This window comes from Achroia grisella, unplaced genomic scaffold (assembly GCF_030625045.1).
Source record: "Achroia grisella isolate CSIRO2021 unplaced genomic scaffold, CSIRO_AGI_Agris_v1 utg848, whole genome shotgun sequence".
In the NCBI taxonomy this organism is placed as follows: domain Eukaryota; kingdom Metazoa; phylum Arthropoda; class Insecta; order Lepidoptera; family Pyralidae; genus Achroia; species Achroia grisella.
Window position 1 is genome coordinate 300,680 of NW_026713041.1, and position 17,931 is coordinate 318,610.

At 32.3% G+C, this 17,931-nt stretch overlaps 2 protein-coding genes across 2 annotated transcripts; one reads left to right on the plus strand and one right to left on the minus strand.

The window, feature by feature from the left end:
* The first annotated feature begins 2,975 nt into the window (after window positions 1–2,975).
* Window positions 2,976–3,981, plus strand: LOC131852404 (STAGA complex 65 subunit gamma-like). Its single transcript, XM_059203080.1, has one exon. It carries the CDS (start codon window positions 2,996–2,998, stop codon window positions 3,977–3,979), a length of 984 nt encoding a protein of 327 aa, XP_059059063.1. The 5' UTR covers window positions 2,976–2,995; the 3' UTR covers window positions 3,980–3,981.
* A 1,834-nt stretch (window positions 3,982–5,815) lies between these two features.
* On the minus strand, window positions 5,816–7,112 carry LOC131852402 (cyclin-dependent kinases regulatory subunit-like). The gene is made up of 3 exons (XM_059203077.1): window positions 6,910–7,112; window positions 6,462–6,589; window positions 5,816–6,083 (listed from the first exon to the last, which is right to left on the minus strand). The coding sequence occupies exons 1-3, from the start codon at window positions 6,966–6,968 to the stop codon at window positions 6,028–6,030; spliced, it is 243 nt and encodes an 80-aa protein (XP_059059060.1). The 5' UTR covers window positions 6,969–7,112; the 3' UTR covers window positions 5,816–6,027.
* Window positions 7,113–17,931: the final 10,819 nt, after the last annotated feature.

A 17,931-nucleotide genomic window follows, 5' to 3' on the forward strand; every position in this document is an offset into this window, starting at 1 on the left:
CCCGCGCTAGACTGTCTCATTGGACGGCACGTAGCACCGGCGGTACGTACTAGATTGTCTTATCTGGCGGCGCGTACCATCGGTGGCTCCGCGCCGCCAGATGAAGCGTAGCATCAATTAGAGCGCTGCCCGCAACAAAAAGCATTAAAGCCGGCCCCGGCGTGAAGGTGTTAATCAAATTTATATCGTACACTGTTATTAGATACGTGCTTATATTGCATAAATAATAAACTATAATATATTTTTTACTGATAATATAAATAATCATTGACTTGCCCACACCCTTGATGATGTATAGGTCAACTAACCTACCAACTTTTAGCCGAAGTTAACATCGTATATGGAACTCAAAATAATAATTGTATTGATTTATAACAGTTGGGTGAAAATGTTTAAACTAAAAAATATTGATGTATTTTTTACTCAATTGATCTTCATTCTAAACTTAAGTTTTTTTATTTTATTACTCATTAACCCTTTTCACTCGTATGTCCCCATGTGGGGGACATTACTCATTTCATCGTTGCGCTCGTATGTCCCCGTACTGGGGAAATCACTCGTTTTATCGTTACCCACGTATGTCCCTGTACGGGGGACATCACTCGTTTTATCGTTGCTCTCATATATCTCCGTAGGCGGGACATCATTCGATTTATAATTGCTCTCGTATATCTCCGTAGGCAGGACATCATTCGATTTATCATTGCAATCATATGTCCCCATACAAGGGACATCGCATCTCAACCATTACAATTCCGAATTATTTGCTAACTTTTTAAAGCAAAATTACGAGTGCAAAAGGGTTAATTAAAATGACAAAGGTGTACTTAATACCACAATTACTATTAAGGTTGTGACAGCATGTTACAGACATGTTATTCAAATGGTGCCATTTCATCACTGGTGGTGAACCAAATTCTTATTAGATAATGTTGTTTATATATATTGCTTTCTATTATATAATGATCTTGATGTTTTATAATCACATCAGATAGTAGTTTATTAGAAATGAGTACTTTTCTAATTATACGTTAAAATTTGCAAGTGCCTTTGAGAAAAAATCTGTTATTTCTAGATTTTAAATGAAATGGCTGTAATTTGATATGTGATAAAACCCAGGTTAATGCATAATGTGATGAAGTACAAATCTGCACATGGATACAATGGATGTATGAAAACTGATCATTTTGAATCAACTTATTCTGAACTTCAGATAAAAATGTGGACGTGTTTTTAATGTGTTGATCTAACTTTGATTAAAAAAGGCACATGAATCAGAAAACAAAGGATATAAAAAATCTTTGTTTTTTTCTTTTCACGTAAATATGGCACATGGGCACACCATTTTTATTTGGAATTCCAAAAAAATATTAAAATGTTTGGACAACTGTTGTCATATTAAGCATATTTTTAATGTAATAGCTATTATATATAATTTGCATGTGTTGTTCTTGAATTTTTTATTAGTCTGGTCTCTACTGCAGAATTGAAGTTATCTATTTTTAAATAGATAATTAGGCAGCTATGCTGGGATACCAGTTAATAGTTAAATCATTGTTTTAAACTTTTAATGTAATAAGCTTTTTGTCTACATATATAGATCTGTATTCCTATAGTAGTATTTGAATAGGTGTTAGGTACCTATAAGTATCAAGATAAACGTAGAATAATTTTGACAATTGTATTTTTAAGTAGGTAGGTATTGAAATAAATTATTTGGTTTATGAATGTTTGGTGCTGCATATATGTTTGTTTCATTTATGTCATCCTCATCATCTGCTTCTTCCTTATCCCATTTATGTGGGGCCGGCGTAATATGTCTGTTTCATTTATAGTCAATAATAAATGAAATAAACATAGTACATATAGTTATATGATGGAATTGAAATGTCAATATATCCCGTGAAGCGAAATGTTAGCCAGTAGTCTAGCGGTCGACGGTCTTCCTCTGACTACCTCGGAATAGCAACAGTAAATCATATTATTTTAAACGTAATCATATTATTTTAATTAAACTTTTTCCGCTGCATTATAAATTCATCTATCTTCTATACTTATAATAAATCTGTAGAGAGGTCAATTCTGTACATGAAATATATTTTTAAAATAACTATCGGGGGGTGATTAGTAATCGATACTGATGCCAAAAATTCAATCAATAAAATGTTTTCTCTGTATGTTCATTATAGAAACAAAAACTACTAGAGGAATTTTAACGAAATTTGGTACAATTATTCTTCATATTTCTGGGCAGGGTATAGTATACTTTTCATCACGCTAAGATCAATAGGAGCAAGCAGTGAAGGGAAATGTTAGGAAAACACATCCAAACCACTGAACCGTGAGGAAGGACATAGGCTACTTATTTTAAGAAAAACTATGGAAACGCAGACGAAATCGCAGGCAATAGCTAGTATCTTATATAATTAATTATAGTGTTCCTAGTTATATGCACATTAATGAACATCAACTGTAAAAAATGAGCTATCTAAAGCAAAACATAGTACCCATTTATTTGTAATATATCGTACAATTTGGGACTTGGGTGGACGTACGCTACCGATATTCAGTTGATGATGGGATTAAAGCTGGCGATAGAGAGACCTCTTGGGGGTCGTTCTAAAATGGTACATTGTCAATTAACATGTGAATCGCCTTTTCCCTCTCATTTAATTAGCAGTATTGATCGACTAAAATATTGCATATTGTAGATTATGTATACGTATTCGACACTTGATTGTGTAAAGTATCTAGTTGGTTAATTGCAAACGTTTTAAATTTGATTTAAACAGATTTTTTAAGATGGCAATTCTAGAACTGCCAAAGTCAGTTCATCTTATCTTACGGTTTGCACAGATTATAATTTTACTCATGTTCTAAAGTCTGTGCTGTTAGATTTTTTGTTGTATTTACTATTTTTGAGCATTTTTTTACGAATCAATTAGATTTTAATTAATGTTATGTATCTAATAAATCTTAAGTGCAAATTATAAATATGACAACAAGGAATTTATGGGGTGAATTTGATAATGATGATAGAGACGAAAGTATAGCACAAAATGTGAACTTCAACCCAATAATCGAACTGGGCATGCAGAATATTCCTGAGATACCGATCACTGTGAAAAGTTCACCGATTGAATTACCGAAGCCGAATTTAATTACGCACACGATACAGTTGCATGCTTATTCTAGACAGCTCACCGCTATTTTGGAACAAACCGAAAATGCAGTTTTTGAAGGTGCAAGATTAGATCCAATGAGTTTGCCATCTATGCCATCGGAACCTCATATACATTTGGAACACGAGACAACGCCACCCATAAACTTCCTACCTAAAAAGTACTGTGACTTTTCACTTGGTAAAGGTCCTATTATTTTGCCATTTACACCAGAAAGTCATAAAAGAGCTCTGCGGCAGTGTGCTGCCATAGCTATAGGTCATGTTGGTATTTCGACTTGCACAAACACGGCCCTCAGTGCTGTATCTGATGCACTAGATATTTATATGACTAACATGTGTAAACTGCTACGCATTGCTGTAGACAAAGAAGCGAGTGGTCTCAAATCTGGATTCCCTGATGTTATTTCAAAAGTATTTGCAGACCTCAATGTTGGAGATTTACATGAATTTTATAATAATAGAGTAGTCAGGTATCATGCAAAAATAAAGAAGAAATGTGAAGATTTGCACTGTCAGTGTGAAGCATTGGCTATAGGTGATATAGCACCTCAATTGAAACTTGAAGAAGTACCAGAATTGCACTTTCCTGCTGCTTTAGATGGAGCATTCACACCATCACTGGAACCAGGTTTCCAGATGTTACATAGTTTAGAACAAGAACAGTTACAAGGATTGGAGCTCTTGGATGCAGTTGTAACAGATGATATAAAACTAGAGCCAATGGAATTCTCACATTCAGAGCCTACAGCCAAATTGCCCACTTTGTCACCTAGTGCTAAGAAAAAAAGAAAATAAAATTCGAAAACAAAATATAAAACATTGTTTTTTTTGTTCTCTCACCAAGCAACATTGCTACTATGATTCATTGTAGTACAAATTAATGCTACTTCATCCAAAGATCTTGAATAAAATAATAAGACATTGGAAAACAATACATTTTAGAGGCGATTGCAAAACAGTACATTAGAATTTGTTATTCATTTAAGAAATAAAAAAAACATATTTAGCACCAAATTTTTAATAATTAATTAAATCCAATTAATGAAATTGATGCTTAGATTATTTACAATATTAAAAATAATGATTATGAAGGAAAATTAACAATTATAAAATAAGGCATCTTGCATAAAAAGGTACTATCGGCGTCTCATTCAACATAGCATACAATATAGTTATTTTATGTTACAGAACCTGAATAGCAGCATACTTTAAAAAGTTTGTAATAATTTAAACAATCTCTGTAGTCTAGTGGTTTACAATTCCAACCTGTTTACAATGGTTCAATTTATTTTTAAAGGCCAATGCTAGTGATTTATATGTACATAATTAACAACCTTATAAATAACAACAAATTTCATCATGTAACAGAAGAGTTGTTTTGTAGACAATTTATTAACTTTCTATTATAGTATATCAGATTTGGTTTAAATATATTCTTAATGCTCAAAGATATAACAAATTAGGTATCCTTCAAGGTGCAGATTTGATTTTATAAACAAATGTAGGTAACTTCTGTATTAGTAAAAACAAAACATATTGCATGTTTTATTTTTCTCACTTATGGAATGTAATCATGACTACCTACTACAATAAAATATATAAGTAAATAAGAGAAATCATTAAATAAGCATAATTATAAAATGACATGTAATAATTTGACATTAATAAAAATTCTAATAAAATTAAATATAAAATAATGACATAATTTATTAAGTATATAGTAATGTTAACCTAAATGGGTGTTTTAAACTTAATCTTAAACAGTAAGAAAAATCCTTGAATTTCTTAATTTAAGTATAACAATTAATAGTCTGTATACCAGCAATAAGTTCAGCTTCTTTCTCTGGTTAAAAAAGTTATTAATTTAGCTAAACCAACAATAATAAAAGTACAGCTTCAGAAGAGATATATGGATTATTACAAAACTGAATTAATATTGATCAATAATTGCAAGTAATATGTTAACATTATTAAAAAATATTTTGCTGTTGTTAAACAGCAAAATATTTTTCGTGCGCATTTCTTTATTGTACGGTCCAGCCAATAATTCTTGTACAATATTCTTAATTGATATGTGATTATAATTAATATTTACAAAACTTAAAAATATACTTTTCATATTATTATTATTATATACTTAGAGATTTATTTAAAATATAAGTAGCAATTAGTAAAATGGTTTGTTATATAATATGTAAGTGGGTATTAATATTTTGATATTTTTACATGTATGACATTGTAATAATATTAAGATTTAGTGCACAGTAACATTAAACATTTTATGGTGTATTAAAAAAATGGATTTCATAATTGTTTATTAACAGTACACCTCTCAAATCCTGAATAATTAAGAGTTGAATGAAAATCTACACTAACATTGCAAGTGATTTAACATTAAATGAAATCTTTTGTCAAATTATAATAAAACACTTTATGAAAAGTTTCAAGTTTTTGGCAGTCTGTAAATTGTAACAATTTTTTTCTATAATATTAAATAAATGTATGAAATTATTACAAAAAAAATTAAACATCTATAAAACAAATTGATTCCTGTAGTTATATAATGTTACAGATGTTTAAGAAAGAGACAACCTTTTCTATATTTTCTTAAACACTATTTCCGACTCCCATGGTTATAGAAGTTTATTGTACATGACACCCCATAACTAAAAAAGAAACTAATATCACCAGTTTGAAATGTCATCGGATCACATACTTGTAACTGTTTGTACAATGGCGGTAAAATTAACTGATTCATTACATTGTTTGTGGTAATACATATTTGTCATGTAGAAATTAACTACTTCACAACTAATGTTATAAAATATTTGTAAATTACACTCTCATTTCTTTTCTGGTTCCGATGTCTTCTTTCGTCGAAATAGAAGAATGTGAGGTTCTGAAAAGAGTTTTATATATTTTGTAATATATTATTAGCATACAGCTTATAATTAGCATCTCATAAAATTTAATACAAATAAATTTATACATTGAAACTGGTACAAATAAATGTGAGAATGTATGTGTATAGTAACCTGATATTGTGTGAAAAAAGTCAGAAACATAGCAGACAAACAGAGAAGAGAAACTTTTAATTTTTTTAAGTACCTAAATATGAAACTATCTATAATACCTATCTTTGTATTCTGTGTGTAATACTTTGTACACATCTATTGTTTTAAGCTTCAAATAGACATTATATCTGAGGGCAAATACTGGTGCCTCAGATATAATGCAAAGGCAATAATATGTGTGATAAATTATTGATTATACATACCAGGTTGATGGGTCATATAGTGCACCCATCCATGACTTTGTTGGACCCCGATACTGCGCCATTCTTTTTCAGACATCAAATGGTTCTTGGGTACTAGTTTAAGCATATCCTTCGATAACACTACATGCCTGAAAACATAAATTTTATAAATAAATAATACACATTGTTAGGTGTCTATACGACCTCCTCATCGATTAAGTTAAATAAATAGTTTAGTTGTCAAATATAGATTGACACTATAGTAAAAAAATATTAAAAGGCTTTTCTTTGCAAATCTGCAAACGTACATATTATATACTGGTTAACATATCATCTCAACACAAAAGGAACCTCACCACAACACACATATTTTGAAAAAGTTGATAAAGTATTAGGTTATAAACTTTTAATGTTAGGCTAATTAATTAATATTAGGTAGTATGTAATAATATTAGTTTAGATAGGTAACCTGTATTCATGTTCCTCATCATAATATTTATCGGAATAATAAATATCTCTTCCAGACATGATGTTGATTACTTATTGTCGTAGCTTTTTTTGAATACAAACTATAAAACAAAATTGGTAATGATTTAACTGCAACGCAATATTAATAAAGTATATAAAATTAAATATTTAAAAAATCACGGACAATATGGACTGTACGTTACATTTCATTGAAAAATGAAAATTTGAATGTATTTTTTTACTGGTAGAAAATTTATGGCTCTGGACTCTAGTTTGTGGAGACCAGAAGAACGTTAATGTCATATGGAACTTCGAAAATGCATTTGTAAACGAAAAGTAGTTACAATTTAAATGCAAGTAAAAGTGATATAAAATTTATTTTGAATAACTACATTTTTTTTACATATTAAGAGATCAAACTCTTGCTTGAGATCTTTAGTTTAAATATTCTATCACCTTCACACAGTTTGCCAGTATTATAAATAAAATTACTATGTTAGCCAGTGCTTTAATAACACTGAGTAAATTTTATGGAGAAATGATTAGTTATTAACATTTATTGAAACAAGTAAATAATATCTATCATAGTGTGACTATGATTTTTGTTACTAGTAATTTTATGTAATATATAGTGCAAGAAAGAATGACAATATATCATTTGGATTTGAGATGAGCGAATGCAAGTAAGTGCTATATTCAGGTGTGTATGTACGTCGTGTGTCTATCTTCTAATATGTGTAACTTATTAATAGATTATAAATTAATTATCGTTAATTTATTAAATTCGACATAAATCGGTATCTTCAATATACGTAACGTCTTTATATAGTTTATGGTATGATCACTAATAGTTTATATATTACATCCACGCCACCGTCCTGCTCTCTATTATTTTATTCAAGTTTCGTCATAATTTTGAATTGCCAGTATACACAGTTGACAGCAATGTACAGACTTTATTACGCCGACTTCCACGCGGTCACACTGGAAACTATTATATATTTATTAAATAAAACATGTAATGGCCTCCATTAATGTTTTAATTATTTCGGGGACCAAAGAATAATCTTAATTAAACTCGTCAGCTTATTTTGTTCTGTACTGATCGTGCCGTTCAGACGCTTTGATAGTTTATATTACTTGTCCTATGAATAGAATAGAATAGAAAATCATTTATTCAAATAAACTTAATTTAAGCACTTTTGAATAGTCATAACAATTTGTTTTTTATCTACCACTCGTTCGGAAAGCTGTCTCATCACAAGAAGAACGAGCAAGAAACTTGTGTGTTGCTCTTTTAAATAATCCTTGTAAGTTTACATTTACAAGTCGAAACGTGTGAATACAAACTACCAACAAGCACAAATTTTTTGGGTCTAATATAATCATACAATAAGATTAAATCAGTCGTAGTGATAAGAGCAGACCAGTCCCTACAAGCAGCACTCGTTCACGAGTATGACGGATGAGCCAGCCATCACTGCGCTCGACCATATTTTAGGGAGCCCATTGACCCGGCCCACCACGCCGCCACATGTCTGGACATTTTATTAGCATGACTATCACACGACCACGTATACAAAAATTACTATATGGTAGTTACAGTATTCGCACTTTACATAAGGATGCATGCGGCAATCAATGAAGCCGCTACGCTATCATATATCGAAAGCAGTATGAAAATTAAAATTATAACGTTGTCCGCAAATAAACTTATTCTTGCTATATATTGCTATCATCTATAAATTCATCTATCTTATAATAGGCTTTTTTACATAGCATTTGTTTAATATAAGATTTGAATTGCCTCTCTGTAAGATTTAGCGTAGACTCTGGCAGTTTATTATAGAATCTTACGCAATTACCATAAAATGAATTACTAACTTTGTGTAGACGGCATTTAGGTATTAGCTTATTTTTATTGCGTAAGTTTCTACTTGTACAGTCTTTAAGTTTCTTGAAACTATCTAAGTTTTTCCTTGTATACATAATATTTTCATAAATGTACTGAGAGGCAACGGTGAGGATATTTGATTGTTTAAAGCATTGACGTAATGACTCTCTAGAACCCATACCATAAATAGAACGTATGGCTCTCTTTTGTAAAATAAATATAGTATTTATATCGGCAGCTTTACCCCATAGCAGTATGCCATATGACATAATGCTATGGAAATAACTAAAATATACAAGTTTTGCCGTCGCCACGTCTGTTAATTGCCTTATCCTTTAATTGCATAAGCAGCAGAACTAAGTCTACTGGCTAATTTTGAAATATGGGGCCCCCATTGTAACTTCGAGTCCACTGTTATTCCTAAAAAAACTGTATCATTAACAAAATCTACTATTTCATCATTAAGCAATAGCTGCGTATTTACTTGTTTTACATTAGGCAGCGTGAATTTAATGCACTTAGTTTTGTTGGAGTTCAATAATAGATTATACATGTGAACCAATTTAGTATAGCAGAGATAGCATAATTTACATCGTCTAATTGATTACATTGGCGACCAATTTTAAACACTAACGAAGTATCATCCGCAAATAACACTATATCTGCAACTTTCTCTACCATGTAGGGAAGGTCATTTATATAAATTAAAAAGAGAAATGGGCCTAATATTGAACCTTGAGGAACGCCCATTTTTATATTAGTTCCCTTAGACTTTACACCATCAATATCTACAGTTTGCACCCTATCCTCTAGATAAGTTTTCATTAGACTTAGGTCATTATCTCTAATACCATAATATTTGAGCTTGTACAAAAGTGTTTCATGATCTACGCAATCAAACGCCTTCGACAAGTCACAAAAAACGCCGAGAGCATCCTGTGAGTTTTCCCATGATTCGAATATATGTGTAATAAGCGCTACACCTGCATCAGTAGTAGACTTGCCGGCAGTGAAACCATATTGCTGACTGTGAAGCAGTCCGTTATCCCTGAAGTATTTTAACATTTGGTTAAACATAATCTTTTCAAATACTTTACTTAGAACTGGCAAAATAGAAATTGGTCTATAGTTGCCTAGCTCAAATCTATCTCCAGATTTAAAAGTGGAATTAATTTGCTAAATTTCATTAATTGAGGAAACACGCCATTATCAACACATTTATTGAAAATAGTAGCCAGATAAGGAGCAACAATATCTATGAATGAACTAACTACTTTAACTGACATGTCCCAGAGATCTTCCGTATTTTTTAAATTTAACTGTTTGAATATTTTTATGACATGAAAAGGGCTGACATGTGAAAATTTAAATGTTAAAGAGCAAGGGCTGACATTAGCCTCCAGTAATGTTTTTGCTCGAATTGGAGATGAGTCTAGAGAAGATGTAATATCAATCGGAATATTAGCAAAAAAATCTTGAAAAATATGAACTATATCTTTTGTTGCTGTTATTAACTTATTGTCATAATTTAATGAGAATTGATTGCAGGCTTTTTCAGACCGTCCAGTTTCTTTGTTTATAATTCCCCAGATGGTCTTAATTTTGTCAGAGGACTGATTAATTTGTTTATTTATAAAATTAGATTTAGCTGCAATACAAACTTGTTTGAAAATTTTAGAGTAATTTCTCACATAAGTCGTAAATTTGTCATCAAATTATTTTTTTTGATCATATAAATCAAATAAAATGTTTCTACTTTTAAGTATTCCTACTGTTGCCCATTCTGTAAATTTAGATTTAACACAATATTCTCTTTTCTTGAAAATATTCTGGTATTCTTTTGACAAAAGACTAATTAACTTGGTGTAAAGAATATCAGGATTATTAAGACTGACAGATTGTAACTCTAAGTCTAATTTATATTTAACCGTGCTTTTGTATTTATTAATATTGTAAGCATTTATTTGTCTTTTTGATCTTTTATTATTGGTATTTTTTTTAGTCTGATTACTAAACTTAACAACTTGACCACAGTGATCCGAAGGAAGTTTATTTATTATTAATTTTTCAATATACTCAGTTTTCAATATACTATGAGTGATATTAGTCATCATTTTGCACACATTACTGCTAACAGGCACATATGGAACATTCCAATGCAGCTCGGTGTTGCATTTCGATAGAAGTACATGCATATAGTATATGTATACAGATACGTATATACACGTATATCATGTTCAAAGGTACCAAAATGAATGTTCGTGATGAAAATAAACCCATACTTTACATACTCGTAGTATAAAATGAAGTTGCGGCCGCTGTCTCTTTGCTTCTATATATTTCATATTAACTTATTAGGTCCTTACAAATGAAATTGGTGTTTTGTTGTACTGGCCCCTTTGATCTCAAATATCTCCTCTTTGGTTAGTTACTAATACTCATACTCATGTTTTTGTTTTCGAAAACCGTAATCCATATGTTTTTTCCACCTTTGGTTTTTTCTTTGCATTACAAAATTTTAGCTATATATTATATAGCGCAGGTATAGTTTGCTAGTTACAAAATATTTTAGACTGCTGCCCCACCTTGAGCCTATGGCTGGCTATGCCCACGGTCACAAGATAACGCGATATCCGTACGTATCCGAATCATGTATGTTAACGATGGTTACCAAATCCCATCATGTGGGGGGAAAGGGGATTGTTTGTAATGTGGACTGAAAATCTCATTACTAACAATGTACCTCCATGCGGTTGTCAGCTTGGCCTCCATGCGGTTTCCCCTGGAAACCATCGTGATACATTCTTGGTGAATTTGGCACGAAGGGCTAACTGACCTGACCTCATACTCATCTTATCATCCTCCCCTGGTGCCCCGCAAGCGTAAACCATTAGCCCATGCGGGTGCACCATTCCATTATCATTCATAAAAAAAATCCCAACCAGCATGTTTCCAATTACATAAAAAAACGCATTATCCATTTCTTTTATTTTAACATATAGTATGTTAATTACTACTATCAATATTGTGCAAATACTGGAAATTGGTGCAAATATTTGCGTATGAATTACACGACACAGAATATTACTAAGGATGCAAACAATTATAGCCTGTGGTGTGGTTAAGGTCGCGCAAATTAGTGTTAATGTTTATTAATCGCTAGGCATCTATTCCGTTAATAGTATATTTATGTCGAGGTCTGGTATATAATATCGAAATAAACACTATTTTAAACTATAGTTAGTTGTTAGTAGTTTGCACTTTTCTTTGTACCGTGCTCTAGGGGGAGAGAGGGGGGGGGGGGAGAAGAATAGTTGTTCCCGTGATCTCGTCCGTCTTGAGTTGAAAGGTATATATATATATATACCTAACCAACCCACCAGGTTTTAACTGCTAACTAATGTATATAAAATATAATATAAAATATATGTATTTATTTCGTAATTTAGCATCCCCTCCAGAGGAACACATTATCAAATCGCGGCTGAAGTACTAGTTAATTCAATCATCATCTAAAAATAAAATGTTATAATAAACACAATAGGAAAACAAACAAAATTAATTTAAAAAAACCTATCAGGTTTTGTAGTAAGAGTCCAGGCATACCATCCTCATAGAGACCTATTCTCGAATGGATCTCGTCCCATCAGTCGTCATAATTCTGTATTAATTAAGCTCCCAATTCAAGTTGTTACAGATGACGCCAATCATAAACCCTTTCATTTCGTAGCTATCTGCGGATACTTCGTAGGCATTGTAGAGTTTCTTAGATTATATGATGCTACGTCTATTGTACAGTTCGTAGTCCGTCTTATGAGTTTTCATTACCTACTTCAGTATTGGAATTAGGTATTTATTACACATACTTATAATTTATCCATTTAACTCAGTCTTCATTTTATATATTTAAATTCATCAAGAATGCTATTTCTTTTTTTCAAGTGGCTCCACTGAAAATCAGCGCTGTAGTGATACACTGCGGCACCATCTGAGTGGAGGCCCTTTCAGGTTATAGCGAAATATTAGTTATTAAGTTTTGTTTTTTTATTCTGTACTATGATACTGAATAAATGATTATTATTGTAACTATTATTTTTTGCAAATTATGACAAGTGATACAATGTTCTTATTTAATTTGTAATAGTGTAGTTCAGCCGTAATTTGACTGATTGAGTTATGACTCAATCAGGCAAATTACAAAATTGAGTATTCTTGTATTTCTGAGTCACTATACATAACAGTGCACCTGTAGCGAACTACAGTATTAATAACATATTATCGTTTTTACCAGTATGTAACTAATACGAACAACAACTAGTAGTAACAAGCTGACGGCGGAGTATTTGTGTAATTTTATTGTGAGTAATGTAAGGTGGTGGTGGTGGCGAAAAATGTCAGTCAGATTTATGTGTTACCACTTAGTTGAAGTTAAACTATACATCTATATATATATATAAATAACATTGGAGTGTCCGTTTTGTAATATTGTAGTACTACATACATACGAATATAAATTCGGTACAACACCAAAATAACATTTTTTACATTTTTTGTCTGTCTATTTGTTCCGGCTAATCACTGAAATGGCTGGACCGATTTTGATGGGACTTTTATTGCCAGATAGCTGATGTAATAAGGAGTAACTTAGGCTACTTTTATTTTAGATTTTTTTATTATTTTAGAAAAATAAAATAAAATTCCACGCGGACGAAGTCGCGGGTACAGCTAGTTGTAATATAAAATAGATAATCATTAAAAAAGTTATCAAAAAATGAGTTGCCACTTTCATAGCAATACTTTTGTTGTTAAACTGATAATGAGGTAAGTACTGGATCATTTCAATGAATGCTTTATATTTTCATATAAATGAAACTAAATTAGTTTCGCTTTTTTTAAATAGGATTTTTGATTATTAAGCTACTTCTACTTTTACTTTTATTGTTACCTCAAAGCAAAAAGGAATCATACTAATTTTTGCCCTTGTTGTCATTCGCGTGACTTTACAGCTATAAAAAATACTCTAATAATCTTTATATCTTATTCCCTTTATCCCATGTTTCAGACAAGTCAGTTCAGTTTTTTAAGACAAAGTAAATAGAGCTATCCATGTTAAAGTGGTTTAATCTCATTGAATGCTGAGAAATGTAATATCTACTGATATTAGCAATTGAAATAGAAATACATACCAATATTTTTTTTTGCGAAAATATGTTTATTTGTTACTTTGTCACGATTAAGCGACTGAACGAATATTTATGAAATTTAATATAAAGATAAATTGTATCACAAGGACGGACATATACCAGACGATTTAACAATCTAGAAAAACGATATAAGGTATGAAATTTTGTGCTGACGAAGTCGCAGCTATTATATTTTATTTCTTTATTTATTCATTTATTTCAGGCAATTAGGCCCATATTATAAATACCTTATAGACTAACATACATATAATATATGTAAGGAAAACAAAAACGAACGCCTACGTACGTAGTTTACGCATCGGTTTCACGAGATATCTACTACGCGCGTAGGGCGCATGAGACTCGGGCGGCTTTCATTCAGGACATGAAACGGCGGAAGTCGTGTCGCAGATCAATCGGCTCCCCCTCTCCCGACCCTCTCAGGCCCTCCTCACAGCCGCAGGACCAGAGGAAGTCCAGACAGAGTGGCTTTTGATCAGTTAGCTTCGGCGAGCACATCGTAACGGACGCCCCGCCCACGCCGGCGTGCCATCGTATTCACGATTTCAGTTATGCAGTGTTTATCACTTGAGAAGTAAATAGTACTTGTGTTCATTGGTGACAAATACATCTGTTAGTAAATACGGTAAGTCTAATCATGATTTATTGTTATTTAATCGAACTATTTGTTAATTATTAAAATTAATTAGATTTATACTGCGCAGTCCACTTGTTGAGCTTTATTTATTTTTAAATATACGGTAGAAAAGCATTTCTATGTTATTATTACGAAATGTCAGATTAATTGTGATGGCGCACTTAACAAGCGTCCGCTAAACCAGTGCTTGAAATGCTATTAACAGAAGAGAAATTAGAAAATGTCGACAAAAGAAAATTATGGGAAAGCTTACCGCGTTTTATTTATTTCCTCATTTCTCTAATAAATGTATTTATTCTTTAATAATGAACTACAAACATGTGTGTACTATTAACTGCTATCTGGTTCTACAATATTTGGGCGGTTTTGATTATTAAGCTATATGATTTTTGTTTGGATTGGAGACCATGTTGGCTATTTTTCCATGTAGTGGTGGTTTTTTTTAATTTATTTTAAATTGTAGGTTTTCGGATTGCTTTTGGACTCGGCCAGTGGTTTGCGGAGTAAGCAGTGATGGTTCGTAAAAGCGAGATAATTTTGTTGTCCAATTCAACTGTTTTAATTTTATATTTATTACTTACTAGGATTAGTTTTCTGTAATTCTGCTATAAGCATTTGTGGGAGCATAAATTTTCAGTGAAGAAACCTGACCATCGCTACAAACGATACCTTCTCTATTGGTGATCAAATTCCGACTGTTACTGAATCTATACCCATGTTGCGACACGTGTTTTGTCTCGAGGCATCATCAAGCATTGGCGATCGGATATAGCTTGGAAAACACTCCGGTGTTTTTTATCCGCTTTTGCTTCAAGATATTGGTTTTCTGATTAATGAAAATCGGGGCATTGATAAGCACTTATTTGGTACTAACCAAGGTATTTATCTAGAAAAAGATGTTATTCGTCCATTTTAGTAAATTCATCAAAGCAAATATTTTTTTAGCTCTATTACTGACACTTCTATCATCATTTTGGAACATTCGAAGCTGTAGAGAAAGCGTCACTACACATCCTATTAGATTGTAACCCATTAATTCATAAACGAAATATCTCCTTTGGAAAGTATCTCTATTATTCTCTATCCTGAGGAGATAAAAACCATCGCTCCTAAGAATATCCTTCAATTCTTCTCCCTCACGACTCTAGGTAGCGAACTTTGAAAAAGGGCTAGCACGATAGAGCTATGTAAGTCACAATGCCACAGGTCACATGTACCTGAAAATAACCCAAACCACGCAATAAAAAAATAGACCCCAAAGTTTCGAGAATCACCTACCGGTTAACTGATATGTTGGATTACATATATCCGGCGAAATATGGGCATGTCAAGAGTTCGACTTTCGACCGTTCGACGCAACGTTACATCACCTCATCTGGTATAAAAGTAGTGATGGCATATTATTATTACGTATTCAGATATTTGGATTTAGGTAATCATAAAGATTAAAATTGTAATAATGGAAACCTTTCTGTCTAATTTCTGATTTAGTAATTGAGACACCTGATAGAAAGTGGAACGCAAAGGACTTATTACTGAAAACAACCTTCCTCTATTCATAGGTTTTGTTTTTGATCATGATGATAATAAGCTACCGCCTGTGCTAATGGTTAAACCGTTATGGTCCAGTGAAAAATGAAAAGATAGACATGAAATCAGATCAATGAACCCAATTACTTTCCGACTGCTACTGAATGTACACCCAAGTTACGACACGTGTTTTGTCTCGAGGCATCATCAGGCATTGAAGATAGGATAAAGCTTGGAAACAACTCCGGTTTGCTTCAAGATATTGGTTTTCTAGTTCATGAAAATCGGGGAATTGAAAAATGAAAAGATAGACATGAAATCAGATCAATGAATCCACTTACTTACCAACAATCGTATAGAGATTACATGGATTTTGGTATTCAAAACGTGGTGGTATATTCACATTCTAATATCTTCAATCTATAAGTCAATTAAAAGTTAATTTTTAGTGACCCAGTCAAGCCTGTTAACTTATCCTGACGAATTCACCAATTATCTGCGATGATTTCTAGAGGGGACTGCCTGAAAGCCACTTTGACATCGTATGTTGCTAGCAAGGGGGCAGCAGTATCCGTTACAAACTATTCCTGGAACATCTCACATTTGAATGATAAACGACCTTATCAGCATGGTATCCGAGTTTCAAGAGTATTTTAAGATGTATGAGTAGACCTTTTAAATATGACAAATAACAATGTTAAGTAACGTTAGTTTTGCATCACGATGTGAAGTGATACAAGATGATTAACCATAATCCTTACTTGATCAGTAGTAAGTTGGTCTCTAATGATTATTTCTAAAACTGTTATGAAGTATTGGGCGACGTACTTATTAGCATTCATACATTCGTCGTGTTAGTGCTAAGCCAACATCGTGCAGAAGCCAAGATTTGTAATATGAGTCTACAGTCTACACCCAAATTACAAGTCTTGGGTTCACACGTAATGGTTGATGTGGGAGCCCATTTCTTATGCACATCAACTCTCGAGCCTTTAAACCGTACGTTTAAGTGGTCATTATTCATTGTCACTACTCGTTTTGCTCTTCCTATCCAAACAAATCTAAGATTGTCCAATGCATTTAATGTAAAGATATTTTTAAATAAATATTTTTAAATCTTCGTATTACTATTAACGTGTAGGCATATCTATGTTATTCTGTCGCTTGCTTCGCCTTGACAGTGGCCGGATACGCTCGTTGGCACAATTGCATTGGACACAGTAATTCATTACGATTGCTAATTCACTTTTCTGTATAGGTACACCATAGAGCAATAACAGGTGCGCGAAAGATTTTCTTTTGTTTATATTACGACGGAGGATTACCTCTGCCACGTTATGATACGGGAGCTTACCTTTCCCACATTATTTGACATAACGTGGCAAAGATAAGTAAAGATAAGCCTCCACATTAATGTTATCTAGCCAATCTTCTTTATTTATGCTATTTTGAAAAAAAAACAATATAATCGAAAACAAATAAATGAGTTCTTTTTACATCGTTTTCCTTTAGTAACTGGACCTGCACTGCACCTGTATAGGTGTAAAGTAGATACATGTAAGTAAGAGGTTTTAAATGTGACTTACTACGTATACACCGTTTATTAGCCCTGATAATATCATTAACAGATTTAAATAGATTGTTTTAGAGAAGGGCATTACTAAAAATGGTCCCAGTACCCATTTCATTTAAATTCCATATCCTATCAAGACCTCCTCCTTGTAGCCCTACTTGGGATGTCTCCTTGGAAATCATCGA